Source organism: Ambystoma mexicanum, chromosome 6p (assembly GCF_040938575.1).
Source record: "Ambystoma mexicanum isolate Mex_15411 chromosome 6p, UKY_AmexF1_1, whole genome shotgun sequence".
Lineage (NCBI taxonomy): Eukaryota > Metazoa > Chordata > Amphibia > Caudata > Ambystomatidae > Ambystoma > Ambystoma mexicanum.
This window is the reverse complement of record NC_090935.1, coordinates 403,286,539-403,306,910: the sequence shown is the minus strand read 5'-3', so window position 1 is coordinate 403,306,910 and position 20,372 is coordinate 403,286,539. Positions and strand designations below refer to the sequence as shown.

General features: G+C 44.1%; 1 protein-coding gene across 1 annotated transcript in view; it reads left to right on the top strand.

Moving 5' to 3' along the window:
* Positions 1-20,372, top strand: part of LOC138511484 (complement component C6-like) — a 913,779-nt gene that overhangs the window by 648,756 nt on the left and 244,651 nt on the right. Inside the window, exons 10-11 of the mRNA XM_069627199.1 lie at positions 2,227-2,393; positions 14,017-14,242. Coding sequence (XP_069483300.1) covers positions 2,227-2,393; positions 14,017-14,242 — 393 coding nt within the window. The remainder of the gene's footprint in view (positions 1-2,226; positions 2,394-14,016; positions 14,243-20,372) is intronic.

Sequence of the window (20,372 nt, the reverse complement as noted above, 5' to 3'; positions counted from 1 at the left end):
AGTTGACAAACTCTGTAGGAGCTGTCACACTTTCCAAACCTCTGGCAAAAGTGGAGCCAAGTTTGTCCCTCCCAGTGGTGGGAGTTCCTTTTGAGAGGGTTTGCATCATCATTGTTGGCCCCCTTGACGCTCCCACATCTTCAGGAAACAGGTTCATCCTGGTGGTTGTAGACCATGCTACTAGATATCCAGAGGCAATACCTATGAGAACCTTTACGGCTCAGGCTGTGGCTAAGGCTCTGCTTGGTATTTTTACCAGAGTAGGGTTTCCTAAGGAAGTGATATCCGACAGGCGATCCAATTGTATGTCCCACTACATTCAAGCCATGTGGAAAAACTTTGGTGTCACTTACAAGTTCTCTACAGCCTACTATCCACAAACCAATGGACTGTTAGAGAGGTTTAATCATACTATGAAGAGCATGATAGGTGCTTTAGAAGAACCCCTTAAGAGAAAGTGGGACATTCTACTGCCATGCCTTCTCTTTGCTTATAGAGAAGTCCCTCAGGAGGGAGTTGGATACAGTCCCTTTGAGCTTCTTTATGGCCATCAGTCAGAGGTCCTTTGGCCCTGATTAAGGAGGGGTTGGAGAGGGCTCCTTCCCCCAAGCCAATCAGAGTGACAGACTATGTGATAGGTCTCTGAAGGAGAATGTCACACATGATGGCAGAAGCTATTGATAACTTGAAAAAAGGTCAGGCTCTGGTCAAACATTGGCATGACCAGAAGGCCAACATGGTTGAGTTTGCTTAAGACCAGCTTGTACTAGATTTGGTGCCAACAAAGCAGAGGGCCTTGCAGGACAAGTGGATAGGACCCTTCAAGGTTGTGGGAAAACTTGGAGAGGGGAACTATCTGGTGGACTTAGGCAGACCTAAGGAGGCTCCCAGAGTCTTTCACACCAACAGTTTGAAGGCATATGTCTCAAGACCAGATGTGGGACTTTGCTTCTAACTTCAGCTCAAGAGAAGGAGGAGAGTGAACCTCTACCTGACCTACTCAGAGGAAAACCTTTAGACGCGAAAATAGAAGGAGTTAATCTCTCTTCTAAACTGACATCTGAACAATCAGTGGAGTGCAAGTTTCTGTTAAATCAGTTTGCCTCCCTGTTTTCACTTTCACCAGGCTTAACCCCTCGGGGCCAGCATGATATTCTACCTGGTGACTGTTTACCTGTGAAAAGCAGAGGTTACAGAATTTCAGACCATGTATGAACCCACATAAAGGAGGAGGTAAACAAGATGCTTGATCTTGGGGTTATAGAGCCATCTACAAGTCCATGGTCTAGTCCAGTTGTTTTAGTACCAAAGGCAGTATCCAAGGAGTTGAGATTCTGTGTGGACTATAGAGCTCTAAATGCAGTCACAAAGACTGATGCCCATCCTTTACCAAGGACAGATGAACTGGTGGATAAACCTGGTGCAGCCAAGTACCTCAGTACATTTCATCTGATGTCAAGCTATTGGCAAATAGCCATGACAGACCATGCTAAGGAGAAATCTGCATTTTCAACCCCAGGAGGCCTCTACCAGTTTGAGGTGATGCCTTTTGGATTAAAGAATGCACCTGCTACATTCCAAAGGATGGTCAATAAAGTTCTGAATGGGATAGAGGACTTCTGCATGGCATAATTGGATGTAATTGCAGTGTTCGGCCCTGCTTGGAAAGAACATGTTGATCACTTAGGATATGTATTGCAGGCTCGTGAGCAGGCCCATTTGACCGTAAAGTCAGAGCAAAGAGGTGAAATAAGGCCATTGCCTAGCAAAGTACAAGCTGTACAAAACTGGGCCTCCCCTACTACTCAAATCCAGGTGAGAGTCTTCCTAGGTCTCACTGGGTACTACAGGAATTTCATAGAGAACTATGGGTCCATAGCTTCTCCCTTGAATGTGATCTCCTCTCCAAAATTTATCTAAGGATCCAAAAGAGACCAAGACATTATCCCCACGATATATACATGGTGATCTTATGCCCATAAATGAAGGTGTTCAATGATTTTCCTAGACCCAACAACGCATTGTATCAGGCATGGTACCCTTGAGAAAGAACAGCAGATGAACAATACAAATGAACATGTCATCAAGCTCCTGTATAAAACTGGCACCCTGTAAATCATGTTGTTGCCTTTAAATTTTACGTCCCCAATATTTTGGAATTATTGTCTGAAATACATTTCATTAATTCTTTCATATCTGAAACGTGTCACTTCTCATTATGTTTAGGTTCATTTTTGCAGTCATCTGAAAAATCTATTTCTTTGGTAAAAGGCGGAAGGTCAGAATACGCAGCAGCTTTGGCCTGGAAGAGACAGGGGACTTTCCCAGACCATAATATATTCCAAGAATGGTTAGAATCTACCAAAGACAATCCTGTTGTTGTTGGCTTTGAGGTAAGAAGATGGAACTGAGATCATGTGCAGTAACTGTGGTCACCATTTACTGGCGTATTGTGAATTCTTTTTTATGGGATCAGTGCATATATTTTTGCTTCTCTCAGAGTGCTCAATGTTAATGTTTTCCTTTCATGAATGTGTTATCATCAATTCCATATTTTCACCAGAATGTAGCACCATACTAAAATTGTATTGAGTTACTACGCCATGTCCCCTTTAATGCTGTGCATGGCTACCAGTGCATAACTGGGAGAGATCAGGCTGTAATGCTATTAACTTGAACTGTCACGACACCTGGGAGAGACTAAGGATTACTATCTGATAGGGATTTAGATTCATAGTCCAATAAGTCAAGGATTTTGATAGGGACCGTTTGACCTCCATATTGTTAGAATTAAATTCCCATGCCCTGAGGAAAGCAGGGAAAGTTATGGTGTTGAGATGAAAGAAGGGAGAGCAGGGCAAAGCCAACGTGTAGTTAAGGGTGGCTCCACTGAACAGAGGTACCAGCACATTTAAACGTTTTCTCAGAGCAAAATTCTCTAAAGCATGAGCTTATCACAGGCCTTGTTAGGGGAAAATAGTGATATGGCCCAGGAAGTGAATATTTGCTTGTAAGGTCTGACGAAGGATGCCACAGAGCTCTGACTGGTTCAAGACATGCTTAGTGTAGTGTGATATTGAATATTGTTATTTTATGTTATGTTATGTCATGTTATGTTATGTTATTTCCAACTTGGACATTTGTGGATGCGTTTTATTCTGTATTTCAATAGTTTTTCGGGACAGCTAAAACTCGATAGGTTTCCCAGTTTCCTCTTATTCAACCTCTGAAAGAAACATAGGTAAACTCCCTGGCTCTACACACTATACAATGCTTCAGTAAAGCTTCAGTGTTCACCTAGGTGCTGGATATGATATGTCATTTATAACACGCCTATATTGATATTTTATTTTTTTTTTTGCGCTCGTACACAAGTGTTTCAGAGATGACAAGGCAAGGGAGGGGAACAAGGGAAAACAAAAACAACGATATTACTAGGCCCAGTGACATTGAGAACGTGCAAGTGCATTGGTGTGAAACACAAGTGTTTATAGGCGCAACAAGACAAGGATGAGTGTACAGTGGGAGGACAAAACAATGTTCTTACTAAGCCTTGTGTCATTCAGATTGCGCAAGTGCAGGAGGGCATAGAGGGGAATTGACAGGGGTGGGAAGTGCAGGTGACATAATAAGTACTGCCGGAGGTTGGCTCATAAGTGCAGAAAGGCAGGGGACTGGAGGGTTGCAGATACAGACTTTTAAGTGATGGGGGTGCCCAGAGGCAGTGCGTGGGCAACTGGACATGCAGGATCCTGGGCCCGAGTTTCAGAGGGTGGCCAGGTGAACCAGTGTGTGGAGAAGTCATGGACCATAGCAAAGGAGAGGAAGAGAGAAAGCGGAAGCGAAAAGGTATGTCCTGAGTTGCTTCCGGAACCGGCGGTGGTTCTGCACAAGTTTGAGAGAGGCAGGTAGGCTGTGCCAGAGCGAGGTCCCAGCAGAGGAAAGAGATCTATCCCCCACTCTCTGCTTAGAGAAGTGTCTGAACCTGGAGAGGGCTGGAGAAGGAAGATGTTTAGGAAGAGAAAGCTGGAGGTAGTGTGGTCACAGGCCCCAGAGAGCATTCTGACGATGCAGCCCCAGGGAGCCAGTGGAGAGATTTCAGAGCTGGAGAGATATGATCCCTGGGCTTGAGGCCAAGGACAAGTATCCTAGTCCTGTTCTGGATACGTTGTAAAGGTGGGAGAGCAGAGGCAGGCAAATTTAGAAAGAGGCTGTTGCAATAGTCCAGCCTAGAGAAGACAAGGGCTATGGTGACATTGCGCTTCTGGGGGAAGTGAGAGAAGGCAGAATACCTCTGAGGAGGTGCAGCTGATAGTGTGAATTCTTAGACGTCAGAGATGTGAGGAGAGAAGGAGAGGGTGGAGTAAAAGATGACACCAAGTTTCTTAGCCTCACAGGAAGGAAAAGGAAGAGGGCCCAGGGTGAGCGGCCAGAGAGAGAGAGGGGAAAGGAGGGAGCAGGTGTTCTGATGAGGAGGATCTCAGTCTTACTGGCATCAAGGCAGAGATCATTGGTGGCACGCCATTCCTGAATTGTGGCCAGAGAGTCTGGTATGAGAGACGGAGCAGAGGTGGCTGAGGGGACCCTGAAGGAGAGCTGGCTGTCATCCGCATAACACAGAAAGTTAGAGCAGAAAGTAACAATGCGGTGGGCAAGAGGTGCCAGGTAGTGGTTGAAAAGTCAGGGAGAAAGGTTAGACCCCTGGGGAACCCCACAAGTAGAAAGAGAGATAGAAGAGAGGAAATACCCAAGCTGAAAAGTAAAGACTAATTTTCCCAAATAACCACAGTCCTGAACATAATCCTTCAGGCAGTGTTTGGAAGAGGAAGTCATACAATGCCGTGTATACCTTAATGATTAATTAAAATGTGATGATATAAACATGGAAGACAATAGTTAGGTTGTAGGATGGGTACCATTCTCCTATCTCAGGAGCTTCACATCTGAGATCAAATTAGAAAAAAACGTTGCAAGACGATTTGTAAAGCTCCAATCTGGCCAAAAGAAATAAAGGGTCAAACTGCAGGAGATGTTGACGGAAAACAAAAATATGATTTGCAGTGTTGGGCTAAATCAAGAATAATGAAGCATAATATCTCAGTCACAAGAGCAGGATGTCTTTGCCATGCTTGTAATAGTGAAAGTATTTAAGGTTGCAAAGCACAGCCCATGTTCACTCCTGGGAGTAGACAATCAGTTCAGTCACTCACAGTCTTGCAAGACTTTAGTGACACTCATGCGTCTTTCTTGTCTCCTTGGTTCACCTACTCTGGTACTGTGCTTCTTGCTCTTGATCCTTGATGTTTCCTCTTTTGGGGTTTCTGAACCCATTCTTTCATTTTATTATGTTCATATTAATATTGTTTAAAGTGCAGACCTAGTTCCAGAGCAGCAGAGCGCTCTCTGTACAGAGTGTGAGTAGCCAGCATTTGGGCTGCCATATTTTAACATTAGCGCAGTACTTTGATGTCTGTGCATCGGTATGTGGGCTCATTGGAATTATTCCTTGGTCAAGTGTTGTTGAAAGAGCCACGTTTTGAGAGATTTGTGTAATTGGCGAATTGTGGGGGATTCCAGCCCAACACTGGGATCGAGTTCCGGAAGGTGGGTGCATGACAAGAATGACAAGAGAAGAATTGTTTGCGGGTCCTCTCTTTGTGGACAAGTTGTGATTCGATCCAGTTGGTTGATTGGCTGTGTGAGGAGCGTGTGCCACCAGATATGTGGAGCTTAGCCACCAGGTACTCTGATGTGCTACTCGTGACTGCTTTGTAGATGATACATGCAGTCTTGAATAGTATCCTGGCATGGAGTGGAAGCCAATGTAGTTAGCGTAGGATGGGGGTAATTCGGTACCATTTCTGTGCCCCTGTAAAAGACATGCTGCAGCATGGTGGACTGCTTTTAGGGGAGCCAAGTGAGCAGCTGGGAGCCTTGTCAGTTGAGCATTTCTCCTATCTATGTGCGAGACCACAAGGTCCTGCACTATGGTCCAGAAGTAATGCAGCAGGATGAAGGGTCTGATTTTTCAAAGGGTAGAGATTGCGGGCAGGCTATTTGAGCCTTCTTGGTTATGTGTTTCTGGATGGACAGGCTGCTGTCAATGATGAAGCCTAAGGATTTTGCTGAGACTGAGAGTTGTGGATCAAATCCTTCTAGGCGCATATCAATGAGCCATTGTTGCACAAGTTGCTTTTTTAGCGGGTGGACCGATGAGGACGTATTCAGTCTTGGATGGGTTGAGTTTGAGGTAGGCAGATGACATTCAGGACTGAATTATGGCTAGTTAATCATTTAGATGAATGATGTCCTGTGTCCTAGTTACTCTCATGTACAACTGAGTATCATCCACATATTGGTGGATGGCTGTGTTGGGGTCTTTGAGGAGAGTGCCCAAAGGTTCTATATAAAGGTTTAAAAGGATTTGAGAGAGGATGGAGCCGTGGGGGACTCCACTGGAGACAAGGAGTCAGTTATAATGCAACAAGTTCCTTTGAACAGCTTGGTGTCTGCCTAAGAGGTAGGTGGAAATCAATTCAGCACTGTGCTTGAGAATCCCATCCTGTCAGAAATGAAGGAGAGAAGGATGCAGTGGTCGACAGTGTCAAATGCAGCCGAGAGGTCGAGCCTTATCTATGATTTGGAGTGCATCATCCACTTCCTGGGTGGTGGCTGTCTCGATGCTACACTTGGGGTGGAGACCTCACTGATGGTCATTTAGGAGGTGGAGTTGTTCTATTCTGGTGCGTAGTTGTGTAGCAACTACCTTTTCCAAGATTTTACCAATAAACGGTATGTACGTAATGGGTTGGTAGTTGGCTAGGTCACCTGGATCTAGGGTTGGTTTTTCAAAAGAGGTCGTATGAGACCAGATTTGAGGGTGTCTGGGAATTATCCTTTTGCGAGGGAGGCATTGAAGATGCTGAGGAGTACATTGAACGCCGGGCCCATCAATTGTTTACTGATGGAGGCCGGAAAGTATATCGAGTATAGGGAGTATAGGGTTTGAGGGAGGTAACCAGAGTGCACACATATGCTGATCTTGGTAAACCTAACCACACCTGAAAGAGGGTTTGTCATTAGCAGAGATGTGCACCAAATACACCTGCACACTGAGTGTGCTTCATTGCATTGAACTTGTAACATATACCAATGGTCACACAGATGGCTGGACATCCCTGGCCAAGTTGTCTAGAGGGGGTACACAACAATACCAATAATTTTAAATGAAATATTCTTTAAAAGATACAATTTAAAAAGTTCTTGTATATACTTCTGGTGCTACAGGTATGTGCTCATGGCTGGTGAGACACTGGAACAAACTATGCTATAAAATGCTTTGATGAACTGACCCACCAAAGTACCTGTGCACTCTTAGTGAGAAAAAGCTCACAACAAAATTCAAAACTAGCAGCAGATGTTCTTATAATCATAAATAATCTATTCATGTTGAATTTAATTTAGTACAAAAATAAAATAAATTACAAATAATGTTCAACTGTGATGAATCATACAACATTATTTGTATGTGTGTAATAAGCATGTAAATGCACTGGATGTCCAATAATTGCATAGATTCCGAAAAATCGTTCTATCTGGAAAGTTGAAACTGCTATTGCACTATGCATTTTGGGATCGGTTCTCCCTTCCTCAGGTGTGGGACATCCTGTCTCCCTGTAATATAACATATTTACATCATGTTACTAGCTAATGAATTCATCTCAATTTAAGGGATGTATGATGAAAGGAGTCAAACTGACCTTAAAAGGAGGTGAAGTCCAACACTCCTTGAAATATAACAATAAAGTGTGGTTAAGCCGTATCCTGCTGTCTTCACAGGGCTGATGTGATTAAAACATGCTGGCGGTAAAACAAAGAGTATTGTATAGAATTTTGCAGTGAATGGAAAAATTCCATCAACATTGACCAAACTAACAGTGCTCTAGACTTACCCAAAATGTGTGTTCCAAATTATGAAGCACCTGGTGGCAGCAGTGGGCAAGTGCAAAACCCAACATTCATAGATTCAAATGTTAAATATTGCCTGGAATCATGTATTCTATTGTCTGTAAAGACAAAAGATAGGATAGCTTGAATATAGTGTTCAGATGGCAAAAGGTACAGTACTTTTAACATAGTATAAACAAATAATGGCATATCTACCCATTGCCACTCTCATGTGATTATATCCTTATCTAGAAGATGTCAAAAGATGTGTAGAGCCGGACGCGGAAAGGAAAGCAGCTCTGTGAGCGACCTCCGATCCCACGCCTGGCTTGACACTACACTCGGCGTGACGACGTGGCACACTCCTAGTCATGGAAATGAGTGAGGGACCTATTGGAATGTAATCTGTGCCTCACGATCAAACACCTTGTAACATAACATGCCGAACTATCTAGCCAGTGTATTACGCTTTAGGCTCTGGACGTGCCATGTTTGAAAATCGCTCATGAAGTCTATTTTTACTTGTACTGAGTTTCCAGGAACTGAACTAGATAAACCCTGAATATTGGAGCTGGAATGCTATGAACATTACTGTTCCATTAATATAGCTTTGCGATCACATCACAATGTTATTAATCAGTCTCAAAATGGAGTACTCGCTGCCTAATATATCTAGCTGATATCTGTCAAGTCGAGGAGTGCATCAAAATATTTAAAACACCTAAAATGTGTTCCAAAATTGTCAGAAGACAGCCAAACTGTTATAGAAATATGAAATTCAGACTATGGGCCTCATCACGAGTTGGGCGGTAACGCCGGCGCTATTAGCGCCAGCGTAATAGCCCTACCGCCAAACCCCCCGGCGCTAACAGTGCCGGATCACGGATTTGATGGAACGGGTATTGCCCATTCCCCACTGAGCCCATTCAGGAATTCCCCGTTCCCCATTGGGCTCAATGGGGAATTTTCGCGCTCTTACCGCCGGCGGATTTCCCGCCGTTGGTAATAGCGTGAAATTTCGGTGGATTTCCCCCCAGCTCAGAGCTAGGGGAAATCTGCCAAACCCGAGATTTGGCGGACCCTTAAATGCGGCAGTAATAGCGCTACCGTCACATTTAAGGGTTACTGCCAAACTCGTGATGAGGCCCTATGTCATGTAAACACTCAGGGAAAAAATCATTACTTGTAATCAATATATCTTGGCTAGAAGGGGGATGAGACCTAAATTCAGTAACTGTAATGTTTTGTGGACCATCTGTTACTTTAATATTGTGTTGCATACACAATGCAATATTGTATACAATTGATTGGGGCATCCCGTATGGACAAAAAACTCTTGAGATTTTTTAATAAAATGCTTTACTCATACCGAGTTTTTGGTCATAGCATATTTAGTTGCCTAATACAAAAAAGTGTTCCTAATTACACAGGGCAAAAACAAAACATTTCATGTATATTTTCTGATGGAAAAGGCAAATAAATCAATGCAAATACAGGAAAAACAACAGAAAGGATTTTCACAAAACATGTTGTTCAAAGCCGAGTGGTCCCATTTTCTTTGTTGGGATCCAGAATTCTTGTAGCATTTGCTAATGTCAACATCTTAGAGATGACAGTCTTAACATTTGAAACTGTGAGGGGAATTGTTGACACAGGTGTGTTTCGCCCGCATTTAGCAATCTATGGTACTTAAAGTTGGGTGTCCTTCATCAGGACAGAGGAGGTGAATATGCAAAAGCACTAAATGATGGATCCTGTGTGTATCTGTGAAATGTCAAACAAACAATCATGTTTTAGTCACTGAGTAGCCATTTGTGTATATCATTGTTAATTTGAATAAGCTAGTATAGCTTTCAGTTGATGAAAAGAACCCCTCAAAGTGGTTTCCCATGTGAACCTTGTTGAACATGGTGTGTAACTCTACTTATGTTGGTTAAAGAGGATCCAGGTAAGCCTAGGTGTAAAGCTTTCATGGCCTTATGGATAACAAGCTGTTGGGAGAAAGCAAGGCTAATCAGGTACCACCTGTAGGTGCAGGGTCACTATGTCTAAGCCAGTCCATATTGGACCAAAGATGTGAAAGATGCAGCACAGTGGAAGGTGCACCTGTGCAATCCAGATGGGTTGTGAGGGGTGTGTATCTGAAACACATCTAATCTGACCTCTGAAAATGTGTCTGGTGTGGAGCGTGAGTAGGAAACTGTGAATGGTAAAAGTCCAGCGCAGAAGCACGTAATGCATCTGAAATGACCGATCCGGTCCCAGAATTGAGATTGTGGGAGGACTGGTTGGAGGTGCCCTTATTCTGATATAATGCTGCTGTGTGAATCGCTAATAAACTTACGTACAGGACAGGTACACATGTGTACACAGCTCTGTCGATATGTGGAGGCAAATCAATATTTACAGTGAGTGCCTTACACGCACCTAATCTAATCGCACCTCCACAAATGCAAGAAGGCTTTGGGGTATAGCACGAGTGGTGGACTGGCCAGTCTGGTCCCAGAGTCAAGAATTGTCTAAAAGTGCCAGTTTTTGGTAGATTACTGCTTGGTGAATCGATAGTGAGCTAATGTGCAGGGCAGATACACGTGAGTGCACGGCTAAACCAATATGGGAAGGCTGATCAATCTTACTGTGATCAAGGTATGCTAGAAATTGATCAAGCAGTCAGCTTGGTTTCCGACAGAGCCTGAGTTAGTGCAGAGACAGCCATGACTGAGCCGTATGCATAAAGCCTCACGCATCCGTAACCATGGTGATGGGTACAGTCATGTGTCGGCAAGGCTAAGGAATAAAGCGGCCATATTGCAGTGGTGTTCCGAGCCAGTGATTACTGTTGATCGAAGTGGCCCGGCAGGTCAATGTTGGATGTTTTATAGTCATCGAGACCGCCGAATGTGGTGTAGAAATTGTCAGAAATTGCCACGTTCAGTTTCTGTAGAAACGTGTTGGTCATGTGTACGAGAACTGTACTGGAGACCGGGGATTTATCAACAAATTACATTAGAGACTTATTTAATGGGGATTCAATACCCAATGTGGGACTGTCTGCGCTCTCTTAGTGGTGCCCTGTGTAATTAGGATCACTTTTTTTGTATTAGGCAACTAAATATGCTATAACCAAAAACTGAGTAAAGCATTTTTATTAAAGTATTTCTGAGTCACAAGAGTTTTTGGTCCATTCTTCTTCCCCCTTCTTATTGGAATTGTTCTAATAAAGAAGTTGAAGGTGTTGCACCTGAGGCCAAGTTCAGTTGTTGAGTGGAAGCAGTGCTCTCTGTAATAGTTCCTATTGTGTGCTCTTCTTGTTTAGTACTAGATGCGTCTGAGGTAGATATTTCTGATTGTGGTCTATTATTACATTTTCCTTGACTTGTTTGATTTTGATGTGCTGCTCCTCTGCTGAGTATTTATACATGCAAAGTTTTCTTTCTATGTATAAACTATGTCTAACTTCTAATCAAAAGTACGGTGCCTGTGCTACAGGCATGCTGTGCTCGCGGGTGCCTTTCATTCCACCAGGTCAGACCTGGCGGAATGAAAGGCACCCGCGAGCCCAACTCGGAGTTTGCCGGACCGGATACAGCTTTACCGGCAATTTTACTGGTACCGTTGTATCCGGACCGGCAAGCTTGTAATGAGGCCCATTGTATCCTATGTGCCTCTATGAAAACATTGCTGATCTAAGCTGTTTGATCTTTTTCAGGTGTGGGTTCTGAAAAGGAGGAACCTGCCCCATCAACATGCAGTGGTAGCCAGGCAGATCTGCCCAAAATACACACTGTTTGCAGTCTATTGTCAGAACGTCTCGGGACTCTTTAATAGTAGATTGCGTCAAATGAGGACACATTTGACAGCCACTGCATGGGCCCGGCATCATTGCCCAGGAGGAGGAGGAACTCGTTAGACTCATGTCTGAGTGTGTCTACAAATATGACATCCTAACAAGCTTGCTGACCACTAATGGTGCCAAGGACCGACAGTCATCTTTTGTTGGTACCCATGTGACTGTGGCTCATGCGAGTGAAGAGAGTAATATGCTTTGCTCAAGTGTGTCTACATCTGCTGGGGTACATCACAAGTTGCACCATTGGCTCCCATTCACTGGTGTCATCAGTGTTGGGAGGCACAGGTGCAGGAGGTACCAGGCTGCATCCTGATCCATCTGGCAGTTTATGTGTGCCCAAGCCATCTACCCTCTCGTGGCCTTATGCCATGTACATTTAGGGGCTGCTTTTTCGGCAATCAGACTGGGAGCAGGAGTTGCTGCAATGGAGCATCCTGGAGGAGATATTCCAAAATGTTGTCCAGCTGAGGCATGGCATTGCACAGGCCTTTGTCAGCAGGAGGTACAGACATTGTGCCAGTATACAGTTAGATCAAGGGATAAGCAGCACCAGGACCTATTGCCATTGGTGCCCTTGTACATGCCTCCATAGCTCGTATTGTGGTGACCTACGAAGATCAGGCCTTGGCACTGCATGTCTTGAGTGGGATGGCAGGGGGGCATGCAGAACACGGGTATGATGCCCAGTGACCTCGGACATATGGCCCTCCTTGATTTGTTCCTATTTTCAGTTGCAGTGCTTTGGTTCTTTTACTGAGCTCTCCCAGGCACTTCTGCAAGTCCTTGGAAGTGCTATGTTCAATTACACAGACCTGGATACGATCATTCACTTGCTGCCAACGGTGGCCATGTTGTACTGCCACGATTGTACTGTCAGTTACCGTATACGGGTCTACGTGATGTTTTTCTGCAAGATCATTTAGGGTTCCATGCTTCTCACCTTTTAATAAAGGTTCAGTCTCTCTTTGATGTGTTGTTTTCTGCAGTATTACATACGTTGTGTGCCCTGGCACATTTGTGGCTAACTCCTCCAAGTGGTTGTTGCAGTATTCCATGTCATGAAACATGTATATTTATGATGTGTGTGGATGGAGGTTGTTATTGCTGTTGGTGACATCAGTATTTTGATGGCTGTGCATGTGGGCATTATGTAGCATATGGTTAGTGATGTGGTCTGTCATGGGTTTATGGGGTGGTGTGATTGTTTATGCCATGTGAATAAGGTAGACCCTGCAGTGTGTTGTTTCTGTGATTGTGTGCATTCTCACTGCCGCTCTGAGACATCCATTCACAGGTTGTTCTTCTTGAGCAGATAGGATTTGTTCTACCTGAAAGCCATCAGGGATGGGGGTTTGCAGTATGTCCACAATCAGTGTGGTTTATGAAGAAAAGTTTTTCACAGCATGGTTGCAAATGGTTGTGGGCAGCCTGTCCCTGCACCGTTTGCCCCACTAGGGATATGGGTGGGGCCTGTGATTTGGGGTGTTATGGCATGGCATGTAGTGATGTTATGCAGGACACAACATGCCAGCATATTTCTGCATACCAATGGTAGTGAATTTAGCAATACCCCAACCGAGTGTTAGAGGGATGGATCAGAACCGCAACTTGCACGCTCCACTATGCCCCTAGTGGCAATGTGTGCTGCATTTTAGGAGTTCTTACCTCAGTGAGTAGGAATCCTAATAGGTGTCAGGAAGAATGGTGATAGCTGGTAGACTCTGTCCCCTGCAAATGGGTAAATGGTACATATAGTTTAGCTTGGGTCATGTGGTAAGTGTAGATTTTGCATGTAGTTCATTGTGTGTGCAATTGGATGTGCATGATAGGTGATACTCACCAAGAAGCCACATTCTGCCAAATGTTCCAGATGCCAGAGCCTGATGGATATGGGGATGGCAAAGAATGTAGCTGTCATGTGTATATCCAGGCACATTTGCATCCACATGTATTATATGGCCATTTGCATCGCAGATGACCTGCACGTTGATGGGCATGTCTATGCGGCTATGCATGCATGCATGCAATGTTGCAGCACAAAACCTGATGGAGGCATCCGGATTGCGTGGCCTGTGATATGCCCCATGCAATGGCATTTTCAATATTGTTTATTAAGAGATCTACTTCAATATTTATAGTTGTAAAAGAATGACTAAAGCAAGTGATACATGTTACAGTCAATAACATGAAGGCTTTGTTCTATGTGCTTCATCTTACAGCTGGCCCCCATACTCGATCTTGTAAAAGGGTTTCCATGCGATGTAACAAAGCGAAGGAACCTGCAGACGGCTATTATGGAGTACTCCGAGAGGTTTGACCCCTGCAAATGCAGTCCTTGCCCTAACAATGGCCGCCCTGTGTTGTCTGGCACGGAGTGCTTGTGTGTGTGCCAGTCTGGAACATATGGCACAAACTGTGAGAGGAGAGCTCCAGATTACAAAACAGGTATGTTCATTTCTTAAAACCTAGCATATATATAAAAAAAAAGGAGATGTCTGGTTTTACGAAGTAAAACCTATCTGCATGTTTAGTTGATAACTTCGTGACCCGTCTGTGCTTTAGTCCTCACCAGGGAGCAGCTTGTGGTTCAAGAAAAGATGAACCATTGAATTCCTCCAAAGTTCGCTTGATTATATTATTTTATTTATTAAAGCAAACATTAATTTTCTTATCAAACAGTGAACAGGGAAAAATAAATAGTGCAAGTGTGGGAACGTAAGGTAGTAGTGCATTCAATGGAAAACGCGTTCTGTGCTAAAATGCACAAACGCACTCTGTCTCAAACATCAAAAGAGAAATCCATAAATGAGTCAAGTGCTGATTTTGAGGTATGTCCAGCAAAGGTATAACAAAAAAAAAACTAAATGCAATCCATAATTGATATTGAAGCAACAGTGAATGGCTTGAAATCATACAAACATGTGCACTGGGTAACAGTCCTTCCTCATGTAACCAGCCATATGCAACCTCATGATTCGTCTAGGTAAGTCTAACAGAACACGTGCAACGAGAGAGTCATGCTTTTAAAGAAGGAATGGGCCCAAACTAGGCTGTGCAGCTGCTCACGAAAGTGGAGTTTAGAAGGCCATGGTTATACATTGAAATGTGAACTGGATGCTAAAATATTGACAGCAGAAGTAGAAATCCAAATTGTACTCTATATATGATGCTTGATAGTGGCGGTAATAACTTGTGCAAACATAAATCAAAGGGATAATACCTCATTTCCATTCAAATCTCCCAAAAAAAGACCTTCTCCTTACTCTACCCCCCCCCCACACCGTCTCTCACCTGCTTGCCTCCTTTCTGTGCACCTTCAGCCACCTGCTTCTCACGTCCCGCCACAGCTCTTTACACCCATTCTGCCCTTACACCCGTCCCATGTATGGGCCTGGGCACACCAATAGATAGATCTTTTTAGCAGCACTTTCCTCGGCTCTCATCTCTCAATGATTCTCTGTACGCCATCTTAATTTAACTCCCTTTTCATGTGCCTTGGACCTTCTTACGCCCACCTTAATCTTGTCTCCAATGTCTTGCCTCTCTTTGCATGTGGCACTCTCCTACACTCACAGCGGCAAGACTTGTTTTGCACAATGAGTAATCCAAATGCACTCAATTGGGGGAGTAAATCCCCTTTACAAATGTATGGGAACTTGGAATATATTCATGCAACCTTATTTGGGCGGATATACAACAATGTTCACAGTAGTTCAATAATTCTTCACCACTCAAAGACGAAATTCAAAACTGAAGGTTTTTTGTATGTTATGCAGAAATGTTTAATAAAAAAGAGCTTATATTTTCACAAAGAAGATTATTGCCAAAGAAAATATCAAAACACAATTAGTTATAACACACTATAGGTGTTTTTAAGACATATGTAACATACGTTTCTCCTCCATTCACTTTGTTGATTCGCATTTTACTAAACATAGCATGAGATAATGGCACTAAACCATTTGCTAGTGCAGAATCTCAAACACCCGACGCGTTTCAGATAGTGACCTATCCTTTTTCAAGGGAGCTCAAACCTTGTCATCAAATCATAACACTTATTTAGCATAAAGATTCTTCACAATACAATTCCAAGGGTTGTCATACCCTATCTTCACCAAACTTCAGAGTCTGTAGAGGCTATATGTATGCTCAATTCTCTGTGAATTAAAGGGCACAAAATAAATGAGCCCCATTATGTGATACTGATATTTTAAAACTATTTCCTCTGGAGGGAAGTAGGAATGCTCACCCACCAAAACTGGTAATGAAAGCTAGGTCGGTCCACGTGCTTTAAACTACAAAGGATTCCATAACATAAAGCAAAATTAGCGCACTTAGCCACAAAAGGTGGCCCAGGACTATTCACAACAAACCTCATTGTGAAAAAGAACAATGCATAAGAGTGCAATGTAAAAACGATCAATGTGTATAAAGGTGCTCATCAATAGTCACGTACATTTTCCAAAGTCTCAGATCATTATGACCTGAGTCAGCAGTCTGCTGCCACACGGTACACCTGTAACGAAAGTACCTGTGTTACCTGTATTTCCATGAGTGGAGATGGAGCATCAAGCCTGCGAACCAGTCCGGTGCTCCATCTCCGCTCTATTTCAGAGACGCTGCGGCCCCACCACGTGACAGGGTCCGAGATCCCAACACTGCTGTGAATGTACACGGCCATCTTTAAACAGCAAAGATCCATTGTTAGCGACCTGCAGCAGTCCCGCAAATCCACAAGTCTGTTTGCCCTAGAGGGTCATATATAGATAGATCTTAATTGTTGACAAATATACAGTGATATGTCCAATTAAAAGTTACCTTTCACAATTCACATGACTCATGTCCTTTATACAGAAACTCGTACTTACAGTGTCACACAACACGCCAGTCTATTAATCATGTCCGGAATATCTTAGAGGCAACTATACATCTCATTCCCGCTACGTGGAGACCTCTCCAGAGATGCAGTCTCTGAGGTAGGACAGGCACACACAATAGCAGGCATGTTAACATGTGGTCACTCAATGGACAGTGCTCAACAATTAGCTATTCGGTCTGACCTAATGTGTACATCTTTTGCTGAGACCCCTTAGGGATCCATTAAACTCCCATCACAATATTTCCTACCTCCTCGCTGTAACAGTTAGCTCCCTACTGCTACCTTCACCTCGCTCGATATTCCCTATTCATGCTCTACCTCTCCACCAGTGATCTCACCTGCCAACTCTACTCCTACCCTAACGCTACTCTACCCTACCTCTCTCCTTACATCTCCTTTCCTAGCCTTCTATCCTAGCACTAGGTGGATTGTTACCAATCTTCACCATCTCTAAGTACTACAAGCTACCCATACACCAAAGTCCCGCATGTTCCTCTACCTCAAACGTCCAACCCCTCAGCCACCTATTCTAGCTCCACTGCAGTGACCACCCGAGACATCCTTACAGAAGGAGCTCCTCATCAAAGGCTGCAGGATGTCAAGGACGACATCTGAGGAGACTATGATGACTAGTCTCATCCTTGGATGGAAGTTGGGGACAGGGGTCTGTCATTATAAAGTAGCTAGCCATTCTCCGGGGCACACCGCTGCTGTTTGGTCAAAAGACATGATGAAGCCGGTGGCTCCATGGAACCATGGAAGATTCTGCTTCTTGCTGTTATTTATAGAATATGACCACATTCCTGTAATCATCAAAAACAGGCCCCAGCATCAGCTACGGGCTTTCTTGTAACTGCTCTTATCAGTAAGCTGCAACCTTTGACTCTCTTTACTTTTATACTGATGCTGCTGCAGCACTAGCCAGCATGGTCAGTGTTGAAAGGATATGTGAATTATAGTCCAAAACATCCAGAGAGCTGCATATTGCAGACATTCACTTTTTAAACCACGCTCTGTGCTTGCTGTACAGTCCACACATGAGGTATGGGGTATATGGATTACATCCCTGGCCTTGATAATGAGGCATCCATTTTGGTAGTCCTCTTCTGGGAACTGTAAAATGTGAACTTATGCACACAGCGTTCATACAGCGTTCATACACACAAATGCAATGTTGAGTAGAAGGAATCCTTAAGAAAACATAATTCTTGTGTCTAAATATATAATAAAGATTTCTGAAGGTTGTGGATCCATGCCAGCTGCAACCCTGTATCATCACAGATACCCGAGGTGAACTGGTCCTTCATCAGGTAAGAGGACCATAGTGCAGTGTAATACAGGGCCTACCCTCCCTGTCATTCGACAAGAAAAGAAGAGAACAGATACGAACTGACAACAACTGTCTGCATTCACCAGGGGACAGACACATGTGGACCCTTCAAACCAATGAAACTGAAAACCTTGGCCAAATGTATCAGTATGATCAAAGTAATGTACAGTAAGTAATGTATCAAGCAGTTCAGTTAATTCGGGACAAATATTAGAAAAATAATATTACTGCACAGGCATTCCTCACTTTAGCCCAACCATCCCGCGGAACATCTGCTTGCACATCATTTTCTGCTTTACCCAAAAATGGGGGACACTGCAATTAGCATACGAACGTCTCTGTGAATGAACAATACCACTCAGTGTTTAAAAGCCCAGGCAATATTCCAGTGTACTACAGTTGCTCTCGTTATTAGACTATTCAATAACCATGCAAGAAAATAACATCTACAAGGCTTGTGCCCTGCCACAGAATTTCATGGATGATCTGCTAGAGTTTGACAGGGTACTACCCCCCCTGAAGTGTGAATTGGCCCTGATGCCAAAGTGTCATAAAAAAGTCACCCACAAGGAAAGGGTGTGCCACATTGTACAGTCCAGCTAGTTAACTCTCTCCCTTTACTCTTTAACTTATTATGTTCTACATACATTCTATGTTAATTATGTCACGCTATATCTGTGTAATTTGTACTGGTCACTACCTCCAGTAGCAATTACATATTCTCCCTCCCACTCTCTCTTTCTCTTTTCCTCCCTATCTCTGTGAGTGGTGCAGTCTTTATCATCTCTCTCTCGCTTCTGTATGCCTCTATGTTTCGCCAAATCTGTTTCTACCTCTCTGTCTGTAACTTATTTGTACTGTATTTTTATATGTCCTCCTCCCTCTCTCTCTTTCTCTCTCTCACTCACACTCTCTCTACTGTTTGTCTCTATATAATCTCTCATTATAATATATGTATCTCTCTCTTTCTACTGTATGTCTCTGTCTTTCTCCCTCTACTGTATGAGCCTCAGTACAAGTAGGGCGCAAAGGGATACCGGGCACTGGTAATGACACTGGTGCCGGTAATACCTTTGCACCCTACTACAAGTTCCTTTTGCGGGTCCTTCCTTAACGCCTGCTTCTAGAAGGCATTAAGGACGGGACCCACAAAGGGACACCGGGGTCAAAACGGTACCGTAATTTACGGTACCCTTATTGCCGCCTTCCCATTGAGCCCTATGGGGGCTCAAATGGGAATGGGGAATGGTTCCCGGAATGGGGACTTACCGGTCCTGCAAAGGTCGGAATGACATGGTAAGTCCCCATTCCGGAAAAATGAGGCCCTATGTCTCTCTCTTTATCTCTCCACTCTATGGGCCTCATTACGACTCTGGCGGGAGCCGTGCCTGTGATACAGTCATGGCTGTCACCGGAGTCGTCATTTTTCAGGAGCCCTGGAATGGCCAATTACTGGGTATTACAACCCCAGCGGATCCGGTAATTGCCCATTCCATGGCACCGGAAATTATTCTTCCCCATTCCCATTTTAGCCCCATACGACTCAATAGGAATGGAGAAGTTGGATGCACCGGCACCATTCGTGATTAGCGCCGGTGCATCCGACATGCTCTGCTCGTGGGTGCCTTTGCAGCCGCCAGGTCAGACTTGGCAGCTGCAAAGGCACCCGCAAGCAGAACTCGTAGTTTGCCGGTCCGGGAACTACGGTACCGGCATGCTTACCGGTACCATAGTTCCTGGACCGGAGGTGGGCACAAAGGGATACCGGGCACCGTTAAGGACATCCGTGCCGGTAATCCCTTTGCGCCCTATTCCGAGGTCCCCTAGCGGGTCCCGCAATGGGCGCCTGGTTTTACCAGCCGCCCTTAGCAGGAGCGGCTAAGGGACCAGAGAGCTAATAGCGGTACCGCAAATTGCGGGAATGGTTTTTTCAATGGTGACTTACCGGTCCCTCCAAATTCAGAATGGACCGGTAAATCCCCATTGAACCAGGTCGGACTCAGTACCGGTATGGGAGGTAGTCATGGCGCAAATAGCGCCATGATTACCTACATACTCGGAATGAGGCCCTGTGTCTCCAAATCTCGAACTCCCTACAGTTAACTCACTCTTTCTACTGTATGTCTCTTTTGCTCTCTAATGTATGTCTCTGTGCCTTTCTCAACTGTATGTCTCATTCTCACTTTCACTCACTTTCTCTCCACTGCATGTTTTGTTTCGTCACTCTTTTCTATGTTTCTATCTCTACTGCATCTCTCTCTTGTGCTCTTTTGTATGTTCTATGTCTCTTTCTCTCTACTATATGTCCCTTACCCTTTCTCTCTACTCTATGTCTCTATGTCTCTCATTTCAATCTCTCGCTCTTT